The 21,118-nt window shown below is 41.1% G+C and overlaps 1 protein-coding gene across 3 annotated transcripts in view; it reads right to left on the bottom strand.

Moving 5' to 3' along the window:
• MKNK1 (MAPK interacting serine/threonine kinase 1) overlaps positions 1–20,494 on the bottom strand; it is a 34,862-nt gene extending 14,368 nt beyond the window's left edge. Inside the window, exons 1-7 of one of the 3 annotated variants that reach the window (XM_039485147.1) lie at positions 20,237–20,494; positions 17,034–17,096; positions 10,607–10,712; positions 5,679–5,780; positions 4,685–4,782; positions 2,646–2,725; positions 1,342–1,415 (exon numbers count right to left, since the gene is read on the bottom strand). In XM_039485147.1, coding sequence (XP_039341081.1) covers positions 1,342–1,415; positions 2,646–2,725; positions 4,685–4,782; positions 5,679–5,780; positions 10,607–10,712; positions 17,034–17,096; positions 20,237–20,242 — 529 coding nt within the window. In that variant the 5' untranslated portion in view covers positions 20,243–20,494. The remainder of the gene's footprint in view (positions 1–1,341; positions 1,416–2,645; positions 2,726–4,684; positions 4,783–5,678; positions 5,781–10,606; positions 10,713–17,033; positions 17,097–20,236) is intronic. The other 2 variants (XM_039485145.1, XM_039485146.1) reach the window with 2 other exon arrangements.
• Positions 20,495–21,118: the final 624 nt, after the last annotated feature.

The raw sequence follows: 21,118 nt of genomic DNA, 5'->3' as shown, positions 1-21,118 counted from the left end.
AAATATATTTGCAAAGTGAGAGCTGAATACAACCTTGCACATAAACCAAATTATAGTCAGAGGTGCCAGACACACTGCTGAGGACAAAACCAGTATCTGATAGAGTATATGTAGTGTTGCATGTCAGGCATAGGAAATTAGAGCTTCACCCCTAACTCACATTATTTCAAGTGTGTTTCAATGGTACTAGTTTCAATACACAGATATAAAACTTACACATAGACACCGAGTTCAGAGCCCAACCTCAGCTGGGAAGGTGGGCTGAAGGAGAGAGCCCCTCTTATAACTCGTAAGTACACCCCCACAAACCCAACTGATACAGGAGCTATACACCCAGCCCCTTTATTACACTCTGATAAAATGGGTTACAAGTTATTTGGGAAGAGCATGAAAGGAGGGAGGCAGACAGAAAGGGAACTCATGCTTTCAAAGCATGAACTTAATGTAAGACTGTTCCCAGCTTCTATTTGAGATAAGCCTTATTTAACTAAACTCGTATGGGAAGACTGCAATTCCTGCAAAAGACACAATTCAACATCAGAGTTTGGGGATGTTAACAGCCAGCATTTTAAAAGGACAAGAGAAGCATGTTACTTTTTGAAATATGCCATTACTACTGATGTTTCAATGGAAAATTTGTATCTAGTGTTTTGCTAAAGAAAAACCATGGATGAACACCGATACCCCTAGCACTGTCTCCTGTTAAGCACCACTTTTGCCCGTCTAGCAGTGGCAGAAAGCCCACTCTCTTGCGAGGTGGTTAAGACACCCTCCTTACTAACCCATCAGTTTCCATGTTGCTGAAAACCAGTGGCCAAGCATGCTTAATTGGACGAGCCCTCAAAAGATTCATAAGCAAGCTGTTACAACTGAGTGTCATAAGCCAGAAGCAAAGTATTATTTGCAACAGCTCCCCATAGCTTTCCAGAAATAATAAATGATTGAACATCTACATCATATTATTAGGAGGTAAAATGCTGCCACAGAGAGTGCTGTGATAATGTGACAGCGTGACAATGTGACATCCGGAGGTGTCTGTATCTGCTAAGATCATGCAAAACATTTCTGAAATTTCATCCCATTTCCCCCCTTTCTCTATTGATACTATTTGACTTGATAATTATACTCCAAATCTTCCAGCCTAACAAAGTTGAACATTTCATTATTTAACTATAAAGCAGAAGATTTGTAAATGTATGATCAGCTACATCAACATGCACCTTATCATGCATTTAAAATAAATCCTTCATCCTGTTTTAAAAAGAGATCTCTTTAAGACACTGAAGAAATGACAGCTCATGCTAACTCTTAATAAAAATTAACAAATACGATGTACAGTACCTCCTCGCAATTTCTCAAAGACAAGGTAATACCTTGTGTCATCTTCAAAAAATTCTATTAACTCCAAAATGTTCCTTAAAGAGAAAATAAAACAAGCAAACAATGGAAAAAGTGTGTTAAATATTTCTTTATATGCTAAAATTATGAAGTGCTAGAAGTAACCAAAAAATGAGAATACTAATTGGGAAACAGGTTATTTTTGTAGTCTGTGGGATTAAAAAAAAAAAAAAAGTATGTTCACCTTACACGGGTCAGATTCCACTACTTAAATTTCACATAACTGAAAAATAAAGTAGTTTACTAGGCAGGGTTATAAAAAGAAAACAGCTGAATGGTAACAGAGAAAAATGAGCTGTAATAGTTTTCAGTTAATAATTTGGAACAGCATGCCTGTCCTGAAGGCAAAAACAAAAATAATTACTCGCCATTCTTCTTCCCTATAAGTCATAGAGCGGAACTTAACACTGTTTGAAGGAGACAGCAACATCTGTCTGGTAGACTTTGGGCTCAGTGTGATACCCAACAGGTCACAACTAAGTGTTGCTTAGCTAGGCTGTGTTCATTGCGGCAGAAAGTATAAACATTCCTTGTTGCTTTAAGAATTACAACATACAAGGTCAGTCTGCATTTAAGTAAATATGAAATTCATACTTTGCACGTTGTCATTAAAGTTTCATTTTTTAATCACTTACGTATTGGATGCACATGAATTGTTAGGTGCATACCAGAAATGGAGATACGATACATCCCTCAAAGAATCTAACAAGTTCTACCAGTTGTTTTAGAAATGGCCTTACAAAAGCAGTTGTAACACCAGGCAGTATGAAAATGAAGCTTAATGAGGTGGTCATTCTTTCAATTGCCTTTGATAACTCAACATTATCTCCATCCCTCCAGTATTTCCATGGTTAAATGTGTTTGTACAAAGCCTGCCACAGTGGAGCTGTAATCTCGCTGCAGAACAAATAAATAATAAGGAACACTGCAAATACTGAGATAATGGTATCTAAGGTCTTTTTAGACAAATATGGGACTTTCAAAAAAAATTTATTGGAATGAAATCCATTTAACATTCAAGCATATTACCTCCATGCTGATCGGGCTGCCAATAAGTTTTAAAATTTCATTTTTTTCCCCAATATTGTCTTAACCTTTCAAATAAAATGTAGTAGGATGTGAGTTACACACCCAAAACATTAAGGCTAAATTAAAATTGATCTGAAGGAGAAAAATGCACTTCTGTCCCTTCCTACACCACCAGTTCTGAGAGACACCTTCTAAAGACGAAAATAAGCAATACTTACTTGTTACCCTGACATTGATACAATGTTTCTACTTCACGAAAAACACGACTCCGACTGTGTCCGGTATTTTTCTCAATTATCTGTTAAAAGAATTGGAATCTATATTTAAAAATGGCTCTGTGGCCCACATGTACAGTTGTGGCTTTGGGTTCAGAGATCCTGGGTTCAAATTCCAATCATGCCCTGTCCCAGGGAAACATCCATGGCTTGTCTAGTTTCACATGTGAAGGCGTTAGTCACAGCACTTAATGCAGCACTGGAAGGCATGCAGATACTATAGTAATGATGGCAATCTAAGAACTGGAAAAGAGGAGAAAAAGGGACATTCAAAACCCAATTACCACATTTTAAATTCACGTGGGCAGAAAAGGAAATCCTTTAGAGTTTTTACAAGAAAGTTTTATGGCATGACTCAAATCTAGCAATCAGAAATGAAGAATTGGTTATTACAGGCATCTAATGACACAGTTTTGACTTCACTGCAAGATGAGAGTTGGTTAGTTAATTCAATAACTTCGCCAAGTGTGATGCGTTCACAGGTCTGAGCAAATCTTTGTCAATACCAGGAAGCTGCAATACAATTCTGCACTTCAGGCACTGCTCAGGGGAAAAAACAAAAGGGTGAGGACTGGAAAAGCAAGGGTGTTACAAAAAAGTTGCAATTAAATGATAGATGTGTGGGCTGGAAGCTTGTGAAGCAGCTACAGGTTCTATCACTGGCTATATATCCAATATTATAGTTTCTCACTTTCACAAGCACAAAATTCGCCCATAAAAAAGGAAAGCTCAGAAGCCAATATTACCAGTGAAGTATATACCTTAATGTAGTTTATTCATAAAATTGTTAATGCTCTAGTCTCAGTTTTTAACCTCAACAAATCAAATGATAAAGGCTTTCAGTATCTATAGGGCCAGATTTTTAAAGAGGCTTCAAAACAGCTTCCATTTTTGTCTCTCCAGTATTGTGTCACAAGTGATATAGTGTTTAGACAATCAGGTAGTGAGATAGATGTCTAGATATTATCATTTACACTTGCAATTAATCGCTGCCTCAAAACTACAGGCACAAAATGTTTCTTTTTAAAAGCTGGTCGCAAATACTCTATAATTCCAAAGTTGGTGCCATTAAAGAGTTTGTTGCATCACTGTATTTACCTTTACCAAGGTATTTCCTACACTTTGAATGGGAAACAGCAGTAAACATAACTATAATGCAAGGGTAGGCAACCTATGGCACAGGTGCTGAAGGCGGGACGCAAGCTGATTTTCAGTGGCACTCACACTGCCTGGGTCCTGGCCACCAGTCCGGGGGGCTCTGCATTTTAATTTAATTTTAAATGAAGCATTTTAAAAACCTTATTTACTTTATATACAACAATAGTTTAGTTATATATTACAGACTTATAGAAAGAGACTACCTAAAAACGTTAAAATGTATTACTGGCAAACGAAACCTTAAATTAGAGTGAATAAATGAAGACTCGGCACACCACTTCTGAAAGATTGCTGACCCCTGATATAGTGGTTAGTGGGTGCACTCTGTATACTGAGCTGTTCTGTCAAATGCTCATAGCTATTTAATAGGCCACCTTGGACTACTCGCCAATCAGAAAGATAGGAGCAACGTAGCAGATGACAAGCTATTCAAACAAGTTGAAGAAAAATGCTTCCGATGGACTTTTTGCCTCCACTTTTATAAATTAAAACACCAGCTGTTAGAATTCCATTCAAAATAGGATGGAAAGGAAAAGTCAGGGAAGTCTAACCATTATATGGTATATTATTTTGTGTGAACTCTGTCCACTGCTAAAATATTTCAGTTCATTCCAGAGGGCATGGTACACAGAATGTCTATCAATGCTACTTATCACCAGAAAGGACTGTTTTGAGTTTTGGTTTTTGTTTTTTTTTTTTTTTAAATAAAGAAGCCCTCCATATTCCTTACTCAATTATTGCAGGTACTCTATCACTGAGTCAGTATGAGGAATAAGATATGCAGACACAAATGAAAACACTCCCTCCTTGGATCCTATACTTACTTTTACTGCATATTCTTGCCCATTTTGCAGACTAACAGCACCTTGAACCTTGGCATATGCTCCCTCACCAAGGAGCTCAGCGGTCAGCTTGTACAAGTCTGCCAGAAAAATCAGCACAAAGCAAACATTAGCAGAAGTATTTTGGTGAATTGTAAAGACAAGCTACTGTTTTGATGAAAAGCCTTAATATGACGGCAACTATGAGAACTCCCTTGGTAATAAACTGGGGAAGTTGCATTTATGCAGCATTTTCACTTAGATGCATCAGCTTTACTTACACTTCAATTTTTATCTGTTCTGATCGCCGCCAAAACAACACAGGAATGGATTTCCTTGTAGGAGTGAAACTGCAATCCTATTAATATTAGAAAGTGTTTCTAACTCAATGACTGCTGGAATCTCAACTACTTTTCCTATGTTCTCAATATCTTACCTAATTAGGGATTCAAAGATTAGAAAATCAGCCCTTAGTTTTCAAAGAGGAAAATGTTTCATTATTTCTTAATCAGAAAATGCTCTAGGTTTAGAAATCTATAGAATAAATACCTCCTGAAGTTTAAATATTAAAGCTAAAATGATATTTAGGGTAACTACCTCAAGTTTTTGGTTTTCACTCAGTGCTATTTTCTGCAGTTTTTTTTTTTTTAATTGATCAGTTCAGTTACATTGAGCTGTTCTAAAATGGTTTACGTTTGCAGGTACATGTTACTTAATAGAAACAGTTTGTATGCAAATATTCTAAAAAACCAAACACTTGTTTAGATATTCTGCACCTTGCCTATTCTAAAAACAAATTTACAATGGAAATACAGAGGCAAAGAGCTCACTATAAGGAATAAAGGCACTGAAGAAAACAAGTGATGGAAGAAATAAAAGATGAAGCAGTGTTAATTTTCGCTGCACTGGCGAACAGCAATTATTTTGCTTCGAAAATTGAAAGGGGCCAAGAAGACACAGACATTATAAATCAGAGACACTGCAAATTGACACCAACCTTCAAACTTCCCTGGGAGATGGTCTGTGGCTCTGGTCCTCCTTTTTTTCTTTTTCTTTTTGCCGTTATCTACTATGGTGAGAGGCTGACTGCTGACCATCTCTGTGTGGCAGAACAAAGGCAGCTTAAACAAACCTACCCTATGTTAGGAGGAAATCAATATGGATTACATGTGTGCTCTTAAACTATCCTAAATGTTCACTGCTTTTCTTCATCATTATAGGCGGACATCTCTCCACCAAAATCAGAAGAAAGCAAAAAAGAATTTGGATGCTAATTAAACACACACACGAAGTAGTGCTAGTTTGATAAGTAGGACAGAAATACAAGGTAGAAATACAAGCAATTATCATGCATCTACTGTGAAAGTAGCTCCTATTCCTGCTACCATGGTGTATACAAAGTCAGCCCTGCAAGCAGCACTGCTCAGACTGCTGCAAGAGCCACCTGCACGCTACCATCACCTAACAAAAATCCTGGGGATTCGCAGGATTCAGTGCAAGTACACAGGTGTTCGCAGAGAGCTACATTTTTTATACTTTTTCCAAGTCCTTCTGTTTAAAAAGAAAAGGGGTTCCCATAGCAGCAATTGGGAGAGTCAAGGAACAGGAAGGCACAGATTCTCAGACTGGTGGGAAAAATGGAGGAACGTAGACTAGACTTGTAAACAAGACAATTAGCATACCAAATCAGCCTACTGTTCCATTTCAGCTCATTCCCCAGCTCTGAGAGTTGACATGCTTCACAGAAATGTGCAAGCCATAACAAACCATTACACAATAACCTGTCCATAGGGGATGTTTCTTTCTGAACACAGATCAATGGTTTGCTTATGCCCTGAAACACAAGTGTTCATACCCGTTATATATTTGGTTCTCATGTTATGTAACTGTGGGTTTTATCCTTATCAGCGTCTAGTTAGTCTTGTTACCTACTTATTGTGCCCTTGTCTGGACTCAATAACCTCACTCACTCTCTGCCATTAATTTGCATTGTGTACAAAAAACAACCCAGCCTCTTGTGCTTGTACTATGAGAATGGGTAACTAGGAGCATCAGATTTCCCTTTTGTATCATGTCCCCTTTTATTAGTCTCCTCTCTAAACAGGCCTAATCTTTTCAATATCTCTGCACGTGTAAGCTTTTCCATGCCTCTAATGACGACTATCCATGCTGACAGATACCATGCTAGCTAAAATCAGTGTTCAAACAGTTAAGCACTGTTTTGCCATAACCTTGTCAACCATTTTCCAGAATTCTTGTAGGTAGGATTCCTAAAGAATGAAATGCAAATAATTCACTGTTTTACTTTTTTTTTTTTTTAAATAAACATAACATACTGCTGTGTTGTGCCACAGAAAACAGAAATCCCTGTAGAAGGTAATATTCTGAGCATACTGGCAAAAGGAAGCAAAGTAGATGTTAAGGGGATATTGTCAACTTAAATCTTTTTTTCTTAATTAACCAATTTTTAAAAAGGCTCCAGTTTCTAATGAAGCACCCACTAAATAACATCTTTTGAATTATTACTGATTTTTAAATAAGGGTTTTTCTGCTCTCCAGTGATGTTTGTAAAGGTCTTTTCAGAATAAGAAGCTATGCAAGTAAGAGTAAGACTACACAAAGTGCTGTCAAAGGCACAAAATAAGATGAACTACAGAGAAAAGCATTTTTCCTGCCAACACCTTTCAGTGATAGCAATTATGGGAGTCACTTATAATTGCCATATGTTGTGTACAAAATTTTCAGACTAGAGTGATTTGGAAATTGGTGAAAAATCTGTGTCCCTTTAATGCCACTCATTGAAATACTTAATGCATCACTCAAAGCCACAATCATCTTTCAGTCTCTCATCTTCTGATCAAATGTTACTTTAGATACACCGCAATGAGACTAAAATGTAAGCTTCAAAGAGACGGTTCCTCACACCAGAAAGTAAACTAGTCATTTAAATGCAAGTTGAATTAGTGAAAAGTTGACATTTCCAACTTGCGTTCTGTACTAAATTTGTGCACAAACAGGGATGCAAGATGTGTTAATTAGCTTTTTGTTCTGCCTGTGATCTGATAAGGATACCGCTGTATGACGACACCTAGTTTCCTTTTCTGTTGAAACTTTAAGAAAGGAGGAAGCTCAGTGCAGTTTTGTTCTCATTAGTCACTCGTTTGATAAACCACTTCTATGCTTAGGCTTCAGTAGCAACTTGAATAATATGAGAAAACTCCTTTATCCCAGCAACTTGTTTTGGGGCCTCACCTCCTTAATGGAGTGTTCTTTGGAGTAAGTGTTAACAAGAACAAGCCTTTACACTTGAAATCTGGATAGTTTAATGGGAACAGTCAACTTTGTCACCCAATTAATGGTAATTTTATATTACGGTTTCAGAGGTTTAACCTTCTCCCACAGACATGACTCCTTCATCTTCCCAGCAGTTGATCCTGGGCCTGGTATTAGAGGGTCTAGAACAGGGTTCTCAAACAGTGGGTTGCAAGCCCATTTTAATGGGGTCGCCAAGGCTGGTGTTGGCTCTGGGCCCTAGCAAGTCTGAAGCCCAAGCTCCACTGCCCAGGGCTAAGGTTACATGCCCCCTATCCAGTGCAGAAGCCCTGGGACTTCAGCTTTGGCCCCTCCCCAGCCCAGGGCGGTGGAGCTCAGTCTTCGGCCCCTCCCCAGCCCAGGGCGGTGGGGCTCAGTCTTCGCCCCCCCCCCTTTGGGGGGGGGTGTAGTGATTTTTGTTGTCAGAAGGGGGTCATGGTGCAAGGAAGTTTGAGAACCGCTGGTGTAGAACACGAATGCTAAGTTAATACACTGAGTGTATTCATTCACTCGTTTTTTTAACTGTCATTTTTAGCAGAATATTTGACCTCTTGAAAGAGTAATGGGTGAGTAAAAATAACCAGCCATTTTCCAGTCAGGTACATAAAGAATTGCCTATTGGGCATTTGAATGAGTTTCCCTAGATTGTGTATATACTGTTTAAGAAATGAAAAACAGAAGAAATTAGTTTTCATCGCAGCAAGAAATTAACCTCAGGGTGCCAAAAAAAAGTTCTATACTAGGCCTGGTGTTTACTATATAACTTATTAATGATTTGGCAACTGTGAATTTTGTCACTTCAGTGCTTCACCACTAACAAAACCCAGACTAGTCAACATCAGATGAATGAGGCACTTCAGAGGGACCTAACCAAGCTAGATGAGAGGACAACGTAATGGGAGATGCAATTCACTGTTGATAAATGCAAAGTTATATGCCTTAGAGGGAATAACTTACACTGAGTTAGTAGTTAATAATTCCTGAGTTGCTAGTTAATTTAGAAAGAACTCTCAGCATCACTGCAGATAGCTCAATAAAGACCACGGCTCAATGTGCAGCAGTAATCAAAAAACAAATAAACCCAAAATGTTAGGATGCAAATGGAATGGGAGAGAAAATAACAGGTCGAAGGAATGCCCTCCTCCACATTACGGTGTTCTCTTCTTGCAGACTCATCTCAAAAAGGATACAGCAGAACTAGAGAGGGTTCATACATTGTAGACGAGAATGATAAGGAGCATGGACAAACGTATACGAAGAGAGATTGAAAAGAGTTGGATTGTTTACCTTAGAAAGTAGACAAATAATAAGTATACAAAAAATAGCAGAATAGATAGGGTGAACACAAGTTCCAGATTTACTTACTCTCATAATATGAGGCGACATTCAGACACATGCTTCAGAGCATATGTCAGCCTCTATCAAGGTTAAAAGGAAACTTCTGGGGGCAGGATATCCCACAGCTGCCTACTGGAGGGTTCCAATGAAGTAGCTGGTATTGGCCACAGTCAATGCCAGGATGCTGAAATAGCTGGACCACTGGTATGACATACTGGGCCACTCCTACATACAAGCTAGACTTGAAACACCTACACAACACTTAGTCACAAAGGCTAGAATTTATTTAGTTTCAGCAGAAGCTAACATTCAACCACAAAAATTTCTTACTCACCAGTAAGAGGACTTTTTAAAACCCCGTCTACAGTATAGACTAGCTCCTGCTTCCACTGAAATCAATGGGAATTCTTCCACTGACTTCAGCTGGAGCACTCTCAGGCCTTCTGTCAACAGTGAAAACAAAGACATACTATGCCCACTGACAAGAGATGAGAGAATCTGAGAGAAGCTGTGGTTCAAATTCTCATTTTCCCTTCTGTTGGGTCTAGGCATTGCAGCTCTCATTGGAGCCAAAGAGGTGAAGCTCTCCTCCTTGTATTATCAAGGGACAATGAAGAAAGCTAAGGGCAGAATACATTTTGTAGCAGCAATTCTGCCTAAGCCTCAAGTACTGCTGCTCTAGTAAGTGCTAGGGATGGCAGGCTGGCTGGCCGGCCCGGGGTTAACGGTTAAGGTGTGTTAACCGATAAGACTGATGCTTACCGGTTAACCTTTTACATCCCTAGTAATTGCCTACACACAGGTAAACTTACTTAGTATTAGAGCCAATGTTAAATACATACAATAAAGTCCTCCCTGGGATAGTCCTGGATACATGAGAAAAGCCTTCTCCTTCCACAACTATGGCCTCCTACAACACCTCCATTCCACTGGATCAATGAATCCATTGACAAGAAGAACGGCACTCATGGGTGCCGAAGGCAGAATTTCAGAGAGGCAGGAACAAGAACACAGAACACATCACCAGAAAAGATTAAAATGACCACAGTTGTGCATTAAGTTCTGGACGCAGTGAAACCTAACTGTTGACATAGCTTCCCCACAAGTAAGTACTCCTCTCTCACACATGCAAAAAACCCAAACAAAAAAAGCCTTAATTCTAAACACCTGGGTTGCAAAGACAGGGATATATAATTAGCTCTAACTCCTGGGGGGAAGTTGGGTACTACAGCGATGGACACCAGTATAAGAATTTGAGAGATAAAAAGTGGATACCTGGTCTGTGTTGGACTGACTTCACTGGAAGAAGGGAGTTTGGGTAGACAGGCTGATTACCATTTGCTTCAAAAACAGGACTTGCTGAAGTAGGATTATTTTGTAACTAAAAAGAAACAAAAGCATATTCAGAGTCACAAATCATTTATCTTTGTTATTTATATTACAATAGTGCCTAAAAGCTCCAGAGATCGGGGTCCTGTTGCTCTAGATTCTGTACAGACACACAGCAGGAGGAGACCTTGCAATCCAAAAATAAGCAAGGCAGAAAGAGGCTGTATTCCCAGTTTACAGATGGGGAGCTAATGCACAGTGAGCTTAAATGAATTGCACACAGATCTCCCAAGTCTTGGGCCAGTCCTCAAGCACAAAGCCAACTTCCCCCAAGGAAATTTACTATCCTATTTAGATTAGGAGTACAACTTCTCACTTTCCATAGACATGAACAAATTAGAAAGAGTCAGAAAGACAACCTTTGCATACTCTGGGGTAGAGCCTCAGCTGATACAAAACTGCCATAGCTCTATTATCTTCAATGGAGCTACAACAATTTACTCCAGTTGAGGATCAGTCCTGCACTCTCAGCACATTCCTTACATTACTGATAAAACAATTAAGTGGAGTCCTAACATTATATTCCAATTGCCACAGCATCAAGGGGTATTTATTAAGGAGAATCACACACTCCACCTCCCATTTGAAAATGCCCCGGTGACAGGCGCAAGAGCCTCCAAAATGACTATGTAAAGACATACCTTGCAACCAATCTTGAAGGCTCTGACAGACCATGACAGTGAGTAAGCAATTTCTACAGCTAGGGATCTTCTGTTGAAAAGCAGGGTCACCAAAGCGCAACAATTTATCCCTAGCAACCAACAGTAAAATAGCCCCAAATAACAACTGTCATGGCAAGGCATTGAGAGAAATAGAGGAATGTGAATAGTAATCTGGAGCCAGACTCTTTGGATTTTCATAGATTATAACCAATGTTCTGAATTTCACTTGGAAATAAATCAAAAGCCAATGCAGAGAACAAATACCTGGAACAACACACTCTCAGCCTACTGAGGTAAGTAGTTAAATAAGCACAACAATACATTGGACAATAGAATTTCACTATAGTCACAAGTAACCGGTGGAAACAAGTGAGAAGACTCCCTTCCAGAATTGCAACTCACTAAGATCTTTTTTAAGACTTTTTCTACCCAGGGCTTAAAAATTCATATCCTGTTTCTGCTGGCTAGTAATCACCAAGCAGGTGGCCCTCCCTAGTAGAGTAGTCCAGGCATTCTAAATACAATAAAAACTTTTCTTCCTGGGGTTTTGGTTTGTATACAGAGGCCAAACATTTTCAAGCCAGTCTGCATACAGCTAAACTAAAATCCAAAACTAGGCACCTGAAGAGAAGTGACCTGATTTTCAACAAGACGCTGAACAACTTCCAACTCCCACAGAATTCCACCGCTGTTGTTTGGGCTCAGCACTTTTGTAAGTCAAGCCATATTTTGACACTGAGGAGCCTAACTTTGGGCATCCAGAATTAAATCTCTCAGAAATTTTCAGCCAAGACCCTCACTTCCCAGAAAGTTACCTACATAAGCCACAATTGCAAGTGTCAGCCAAATAGGACTCGCTTAGCAGGTGTTGATCTTGCTGGAACACGCTAACTAGGTGAAGTCACAGAAGAACAATGCTACTTTATTACAAACACTTGTGAAAACGCTTAAGTGCATTACAGGCTGCCAAATGTAGAGAGGTGAACTGGTTCAGAGTGAAAGAAACCTATTAGAAATCACATTATTCATTACAGCACTGTGTTAAATCATGTCTCTTGCTCCAATTCAAAGAGACACAGAAGGAGGGAAGATACGTTTTGAATTCTGTCAGAGAAAAGGCATTTCTACTGTTCACTTATCTATATTAATAATTTGGTAAATCACTCTAGTAATTAAAATTGCCTGTGGGTGGTGTAGGGAGTGCCTCCGCTATCATAGTTAGTGTTGGACTTTGGTGACCTAAACAGCAAGATGAAAAATGAGCCAGAAAAATATCCTATACCACATACATTCCTGACAAAATGTAAGACTAATATATTTTGGGATGAAATTCTGAAAATCTACATGAAGTCTAAGTAATCTGACTCTGTGAAAAGTCTACCATGGCCAGCTGCAATCCAGCCCAGCCATAGCCATTAATGAAGTCTAGTGACCCTGGCTGCAGGAGGTTTTGAGCTACAGCAACTCCTCCCTTAAAGTCGTCCTAGTTAACCTCCTTCCTTGTTATGTTGCTGATCAATTAGGGAACATGTTCATTTAAAGTTGTGCAATGCTCCCTGATAACATTGTTTGGCAGCTGCCTGCTTTGTCCACTGCTTGAAGGAAGAGCAGCCCGTTGCAGCTAGCTGGTGGGGGGTTGGAACCAGGGTGGACCGGCAGCCCCCCACCCCCATCGGCTCCCCGCTCCCCTAAGTTTCCTGTGCATCAGCTGCCCAGCAGGCGATCAATTGCTGGCAGTTCAGCTGTCCCTCCCCACACTGCCCTGTGCTGCTCCTGCCTTCTAGCTGCTGGGGAGCCTCCTGCTTGCTGTGCAGGGGAGGAGAAAAGAGAAGGGCTAATGTCAGGGTGTCCCGCCGCCCTCCTCTCCCCCCCACCCCATCCCTTCTCCATATAGAGCAGGGGGGAGACACAACGGGACCAAGAGAGCTGGACACAGCTGCTGTCTCAACTTCCTGATCTTTTTAAAGGCAATTTACTTAGAGTGTGGTGTCAGCATACTTAAAGGGGCAATGCACATCTCTCTCTCCCCCCACACAAACAGGGTGCGTCTCTCTGTCTGCCATGCTGTCTCCCCTCCCTCCATTCCTGCTGCCTTGTAGAGTGTGAGACTACATTAACAACAGTGTGTTAACCCTTGAGGGCTCAGCTGAGTGCTAGTTCATCATTTAGCAGTAAGGCATTCCCTGGGAAATATCCCACCCTCTGACTTCACCATCTCAACCAAGCTTCACAATCATCATTGCTGTGTACAGTAATTTTGTTTAAAACTTATATTGTGCATACATATATAATATAGTTTTTTGTCTGGTGAAAAAAATTTCCATAGAACCTACCCCCCACCACCACCACCCCATTTACATTAATTCTTACAGGGAAATTGGATTCACTTAACATCGATTCACTTAAAACCGCATTTTTCAGGAACATAACTACAACATTAAGCAAGGAGTTACTGTACTTAATCAGCATAAGAACGAGTCCAGTGGCCTGCCTTCTGCACTTCCTCTGCAATGGCCTCCACACTGCCTTTGATCGCCCATCTTCCAAGTGTACACTGAATGGAGAGGCCAACCCTATCGCTGCTCAGCTACCCACCTCTCTTGCAAGGTAACAATGGGGTTTCTGTGGCATGGAGAGTCAAGTCCTCTCAGAATGGGTCAATCTCACACTTTTCAGGCTAGCACAGATTGATTTTTAAAACAGATTCCTCCCATTTCAAATCTGTTACTACTTCTCCATGATAACTATTGGAACGCTGTTAGAGAACACAGTGGAATATAGGACAAAAATATTTGTTGCTTTTAAAGTTTAAATTTCCTCTTGGGAGCAGGTCATGTACTTTTACCACAAAATTTATTGCCACTGATTTTTTTGTAACGGAAATATATCTATATTGACATAGTCATTTATACAGCTTTTTAAAAGCGTTCTCAGAATATCAGCCAGGTAGGCAAGTGTAATTATTCCTATTGGCCAGGTGAAGAGGCAAACAAAGTAAGGTTAAGTGACTTGCACAAAGTAATACAATAAGTCAGTTAGCAAGGGTAAGAAGCAAGACTTGAGGCAACTTAAAAATAAGACTGAAAACTATTAAGTTTATTTATTTGGGGGGGGGGGGGAAATGGGAAAACCAGTGACCTGGCTGTACTCAAAGGCAAATCAATATTAGGGATGAGAAGGCATAACAGCAACCAGTGTTTCATTCAGCAGAAAATGAATATGAGAGGGTCAGTCTCATGCAAGGGTTCCCTGGCATATCAGTTGCTCAATGCATTGAGGATCATTTCCTTTCCAGTTTCCTTCAGAGAAGTAAATATATTGGACTAACAGGAAAGGCTACTTAATGCTATTGATCAAGGGAAATAAGCACTCTTCATCATGTTTCTGTACGAATTAAGTTGCAAAGTTATGTTTGAAATAACTCCTCTTGAGTTCCAAAAGACAAGATAACAGTAATAGTACTTAATTTGACTTAAGCAAGTCAATTTCTCTGATCCTCAAATCAGAAAGTTGTTGAACTGTTTTAAATTACAGAAAAAAATATACAGGGTAAGTAAGTTTTGACAGCCACTTATGAAAGACTAGCATTATGATTTTTTTTCTCCATTTGATTGCTTAGGGAACGCTCTTCATGATCTCAGAATGAATCATCAAACTCCTATTTGCTCGGCTAATTTCCTGTTACTCAAATATAACCAGAGATGGAAGCTTTCTAGGAAGTGGACTTTGGATTTTTGGTTGCTTTTTAAAATCTCATGCACCTATTAGTAGTTTATTTCCTGCTCTTAAGAGACTCCCTCAAATCAGATATGATATTTCTTACTGGAAGTTAAGCTATACAACATACTTCCTTCCTTAGGCCATGTCTATACTAGCGATCTTACAGTGGCACAGCTGTGAGATCGCATGTGTAGCTTATCTATGCCGACAGGAGAGAGCTCTCCCATTGACATAATAAGACCACCTTCCCGAGTGGTGGTAGCTATGGGAGAAGCTCTCCGGCCTACATGGCATTGTCCACGCCGGCGGCGTTTGTCGGTGTAACTCGTGATGCACAGAGGGGTGTTTTTTTCACAACACAGAGTGACATAAATTACATTGACAAAAGCGGTAGTGTAGACAGCCCTATCTACAGTTAAAATATTTATTGGTTGTAAATTACTAAGTGCTAGAAAGTGATTTTTCCTTGTATTACCTTCCTGTACTTTTAATTCTGATTATTTAGAAAGAATGAACCATGTTAACCTCCAACTTGAATGCTTTAGGGTATGCTGCCTTGATCAAGCAATAATGATCTTTTCTATGGTGTAAAGGAATTCTCCCTTACCATAATTAGACCCTTCTTCTAAAAACAAATGCTATCATTTGTATATTCCAATACTTTTACATTATGAAAGTTCAGTGTTCTTTACAAAAACGAAGAGGTTTAGTTTAGCAGTAAGTAGTGACTAAAATATTCACTGAGAGTTTAGACTTGCTGTAGATGAAACAATTTCAGTTTACCATAGTGACAAGAAATTACACAGGTTCCTGAAAGTAACACATTAATAGAATTACCATTATTTTCAGCAGAGTAATTCTGAAACAATATGTAATGTCCCTCTCTGACAATCCTGGAGTTTAAAATAGTGTAGTTTTCAAAATACAGTACTGGATATTTTAGGTAAAAGCCACTACTAGCTTTGTTTTGCTTGTATACAATCTAGTAAAGATAGATAGTAATACTTGTATTGAAATAAAATACCAATACCAAATAGCCATTTACATTTGACAATTTGTAACCAAGGTAACACCACATTACCTTTGTCATAACTAATTTTCAGCTATGGAGTCATAATGACTAATCAATAATCTAGTTAATATTTAAAACTGAGTATTAATTTAGTATCTGAGCTGAAAATTTTCAGTTTAAGGCCAACCAGCAAGATTTCATAAATTTTGTTCCAATCATTTGCAGTTTAATCACCAACATTTTTTTTATAAGCCCCCAAGGGATCTGGAACTGGGAGAAAGTCAAAATGGTACTGATATGTATTTTTTTAAAAATTAAGTCTAAATTTACTAGCGAGCCAACTCAAACTTTGCAATACTGATACTAATGATGCCTTTTCTGTAATTTGTATTTTTCAAAGTCTTTACTCAGTTAAAATTAGAGTTAATCTGAGCTGTAGCCCACATCACGTGTACAAACACACTTGCTACCTTTGAGCCAGTTCTCATATTACAACAACTTGTTTTCATTTACAGAATTCTTTCCACAGACAATCAGAATGACAGCAATGCCCAAAATATTTTTCCAGTAAGGCACAGGCTCTGGCTAGGTCTACACTTAAACCATTACAGTGGCACTGCTGTAGCATTTCGGAATAGCCACTCACTACAGTGACAAGACGGGCTCACCGCAGTTAATCCATCTCCCCCAGAGGCGGTAGCTAGGTTGACAGAAGAATTCTTAAGAATGCTTTTAAAGTTAGCTAAAATATTGCTTTTAAAATTAAGAGTTCTTAAACTGTCTGCATACTGGAACAAGTTTTTCCCCAAAACTGAAAATATACAACTTCAGAATGCGTGCAAGTGTGAAGGCGCATGGATCAAACATAATGGGAAACTTGTCAGCAGTAAGAGTGATGTTAATACTCTATATGCTTTACCTTAGAAGAACAGAGGAAGTTCTTCAGTTCCGCAATTTTATTTTGCCTCACAATATCCGGCATCTAGAAGGGATAAAGAAGAACTTATTTTTGAAGAATGTCAAAGTGCACTCCTTACTTCCTCAGTCATCAGAACATACACTGAAAAGCTCAGATGAGCTTCTACATGTAGTTTCTTTATTTGAAAAAAAGCTTTTAAGGCCATTTAATTGAGCAGAAATATAAAAATATTTTAATCACTATTGTTTTAAATTACATGTACAAGAGCTCCTAGCATCAGAGTGGCTAGAGCTAAGTTTTGGCTACTGAACAGCCTTTTGAGATAGTAGCATACTTCCATGCAGGAGTTGTTAACAGTATACTGTTTCTGTCGTGCATTTGCTGTGAATCGTCTTAAACTGCTTTAAAAGAACAAATATCTGGTAAAAATTCTAAGAGATACCTGCATTGAAACTAAACAGTCTTTCAACATGTTTCAGAGGGTTTGCAAGTCTTAATTTTAAGATAGAAGAAAAATATAGTAAATACTGAATTCCAAGTAGCAAGGATTAAAATTAGGGCTGTCGATTAATCGCAGTTAACTTGCACAATTAACTCAAAAAATGAACTGAAATTAATTGCAGTTTTAATCACACTGTTAAACAATAACAGAATACCAACTGAAATTTATTATAAATATTTTGGATGTTTTTCTGTTTTCAAATACATTGATTTCAATTATAGCACATATACACATATATACACACATATATAAATAAATAAAACAATTATAACAGAGTATAAAGCATACAGGGTTCACTTTATATTTTTTTTATTACAAATATTTGCACTGTAAAAACAACAAACAAAAGAAACAGTATTTTTCAATTCACCTCATACAAGTACTGTAGTGCAATCTCTATTGTGAAAGTGCAATTTACAAATGTAATATTTTTTTTGGTTACATAACTGCACTCAAAAACAAAACAATGTGAAACTTTAGCACTCGCAAGTCCACTCAGTCCTCCTTCTTGTTCAGCCAATCGCTAAGACAAAATAGTTTGTTTGCATATATGGGAGACAATGATGCCCACTTCTTATTTACAATATCATCTTAAAGTGAGAACAGGCATTCACTTTTGTAACCGGCGTTGCTAGATATTTACGGGCCAGATGTCCTCTGGAATGGTAGTTGATGCATAAACGGACATATGAATCTTTAGAATATCTGGCACAAATATCTTGCAACACCAGCTATAACAGTGCTATGTGAATGCCTGTTCTCACTTTCAGGTGACATTCTAAACAAGAAAACGGGCAGCATTAGCTCCTACAAATGTAAACAAACTTGTTTGTCTGAGGGACTGGCTGAACAAGAAGTAGGACTGAGTGGACTTGTAGGCTCTAAAGTTTTACATTGTTTTGTTTTGAATGCAGTTATTTTTTGTACATAATTCTACATTTGTAAGCTCAACTTTCATGATAAACAGATTGCACTACAGTACTGTATTAGGTGAATTGAAAAAAATACTGTTTCTTAGAGTGCAAATATTTGTAATCAAAAATATATATAAAGTGAGCACTGTACACTTTGTAATCTGTGTTGTAATTGAAATCAACATATTTGAAAATGTAGAAAACATCCAAAAATATTTAAATAAATGGTATTCTACTATTGTTTAACGGCACAATTAATCATGCGATTAATCATGATTAATATTTTTAATTGCTAGACAGCCCCAATTAAAATATCTAAAAAACACAGTAAATATTTAACAGTGAAACACAGGGACAGGTATATTTCCCCATCTCCCCCCACCTGTCCCAAATATATTCTTAATAGGAAACATCAATTTGATCACAGCATGTCTCTCGCTATATAAAGTACAGAATTCCCTGAGTTTGATGCTCTTATGGAGTAATTATACACTAAGCAATATGAGTCTTCCATGTTGTTTTATCTTGCAAAGGTGAGGCTCCAAGACTTGAAACTCCTTCACATAGTACTCAGCTCCCAAATGTTCAGCTATATTGCTGAACAGCATAACTACCGTTTTATTGTATTGCTTCTGAAGTGATAATACTGGGATGCAGGTTTATAGCAGTGGATGCAAACCACACCTTCAAAAGTTGCAATAGTTCTGAATACTCTTGGAGGGGGGGGGGGGAAGAAAGGGGTGCACAACGTACTTTAAGTGAAGCCCTGATGTTTATCTTAGAACAAAAGCTGAAATTCTCCAAGATCAGAAGAAAAACCCAAACCTTAACTTTGCTAGTAGAGCCCAATATTCCCAAGAACAGTTGTTAGCTCTGTTCCTCACCCTGGACACTAGTGGCCAAGCCCAACAACAGCCAGCAGTCAGACTGTTGTAACCTCTGCAGCAGCAGTGAAAGCCAAACCCACTCCCTCCTTACTCCCATTCCAGTTCCACTGATTGTCCCAGCCCCCAAACTGGGGCACCCCGGTTTGTGGGGGGATAAAGGGTGGTGGAGGGCACCCCAGGGGCCATGAGGGATAAGGGGTGGGGGACAGGACCCCAGCTCCCACACAAGGGCACCCAGTCTAGGGGGGAAAAGGGGGGGGGGCGGGGGCCCCGGGGGGATAAGGGGTGGGGGACAGGACCCCAGCCCCCACACTAGGGCACCCCAGTCTAGGGGGGATACGGGGTGGGGGAGGGGACCCCGGGGGATAAGGGGTGGGGGAGGGGACCCCAGCCCCCACACTAGGGCACCCCAGTCTAGGGGAAAAGGGTGGGGGAGGGGCCCCGGGGATAAGGGGTGGGGACAGGACCCCAGCCCCCACACTAGGGCACCCCAGTCTAGGAGGGATACGGGGTGGGGGAGGGGACCCCGGGGATAAAGGGTGGGGGAGGGGACCCCAGCCCCCACACGAGGGCACCCCAGTCTAGGGGATACAGGGTGGGGAGGGGACCCCGGGGATAAAGGGTGGGGAGGGGACCCCAGCCCCCACACTAGGGCACCCCAGTCTAGGGGATACGGGGTGGGGAGGGACCCCGGGGATAAAGGGTGGGGAGGGGACCCCAGCCCCCACACTAGGGCACCCCAGTCTAGGGGGGATACGGGGTGGGGGAGGGGACCCCGGGGGATAAAGGGTGGGGGAGGGGACCCCAGCCCCCACACATGGGCGCCCCGCGGCCCATGGGGGAGAAGGGGTGGGGGAGGGGGCCCCAGGCTGTGAGGGGCTCCGGAGCCCCGCCCTTTACCTCCATCGCTGCCGGAGCACGTCCCTCTCAGTCACCTCAGCGGGGGGAGGGGCGCCGCTAAGGCCAGGACACGGCCGCAGAGGAGGATGGGAGGGAAGCAGCTTAGCGCAGGCGCACGGCGGACGGAGACCACTGGCGGAAGTCGGGGAAGGGGGAGGGTAGAGGTGTGCGCAAGCGCACCGCGGACAGGCGGGGAACTCGTGCGCAGGCGCAATCGCTGGCGGCGACGGCGGCGCGGGCGGAGAGAGAATTGCTCAAGTCAAGGCGTTCTGAGGGAGGGGAGCGCGGAAGCTGCGCGCAAGCGCAGTGCTTCCGGGAGGGAAAAGAGGCTGGGGGAGGAGCCAGTCGAAGCCACAGGCCACGCCCTCCCCCAGGCTGTGGGGCCTAGTGGGGTGACAGGGCTCTGGGCGCTGCTCAATCCCTGCCAGGCTGGCCAGTGAGGGACAGTGGGGGTCCATCCAAGCACAGAGCCGGGGGGCTCTGCCCTGCCCTGCCCTACCCTGCGTGGCCATGGGGTCAGGCCATGGTTGTGGCTGGAGGTGGGGGCTCAGGGGTCGCTGGGGACAGTTGGCAGGGGGAGGTAGTTCTGCTAGCGAGTATGTGACAGCCACGCGGGGGTCAGGCCAACAGCCCGTCTAGCCCTGCAGCCTGTCTGCCAACAGGGGCCAATGCCAGGTGCCCCAGAGGGAATGACCAGAACCGGGCAGTTATCGAGTGATCCGTCCTCTGTCGTCCAGTCCCAGCTTCTGGCACTCAGAGGTTTAGAGACACCTACAGCATGGACTTGCAGCCAGGGCCGTCCCTGTACTTCCCGTCACCAGTGCGTGCAGGCCCAGCCCTGCTGCAGTCTTCAGGGGTGGGAAGAGGCAGGGCTGGGGCAGA

This window comes from Mauremys reevesii, linkage group 8 (genome assembly GCF_016161935.1).
Source record: "Mauremys reevesii isolate NIE-2019 linkage group 8, ASM1616193v1, whole genome shotgun sequence".
Lineage (NCBI taxonomy): Eukaryota > Metazoa > Chordata > Testudines > Geoemydidae > Mauremys > Mauremys reevesii.
The sequence above is the reverse complement of the archived record's forward strand: the minus strand, read 5'-3'. Positions and strand labels throughout refer to the sequence as shown.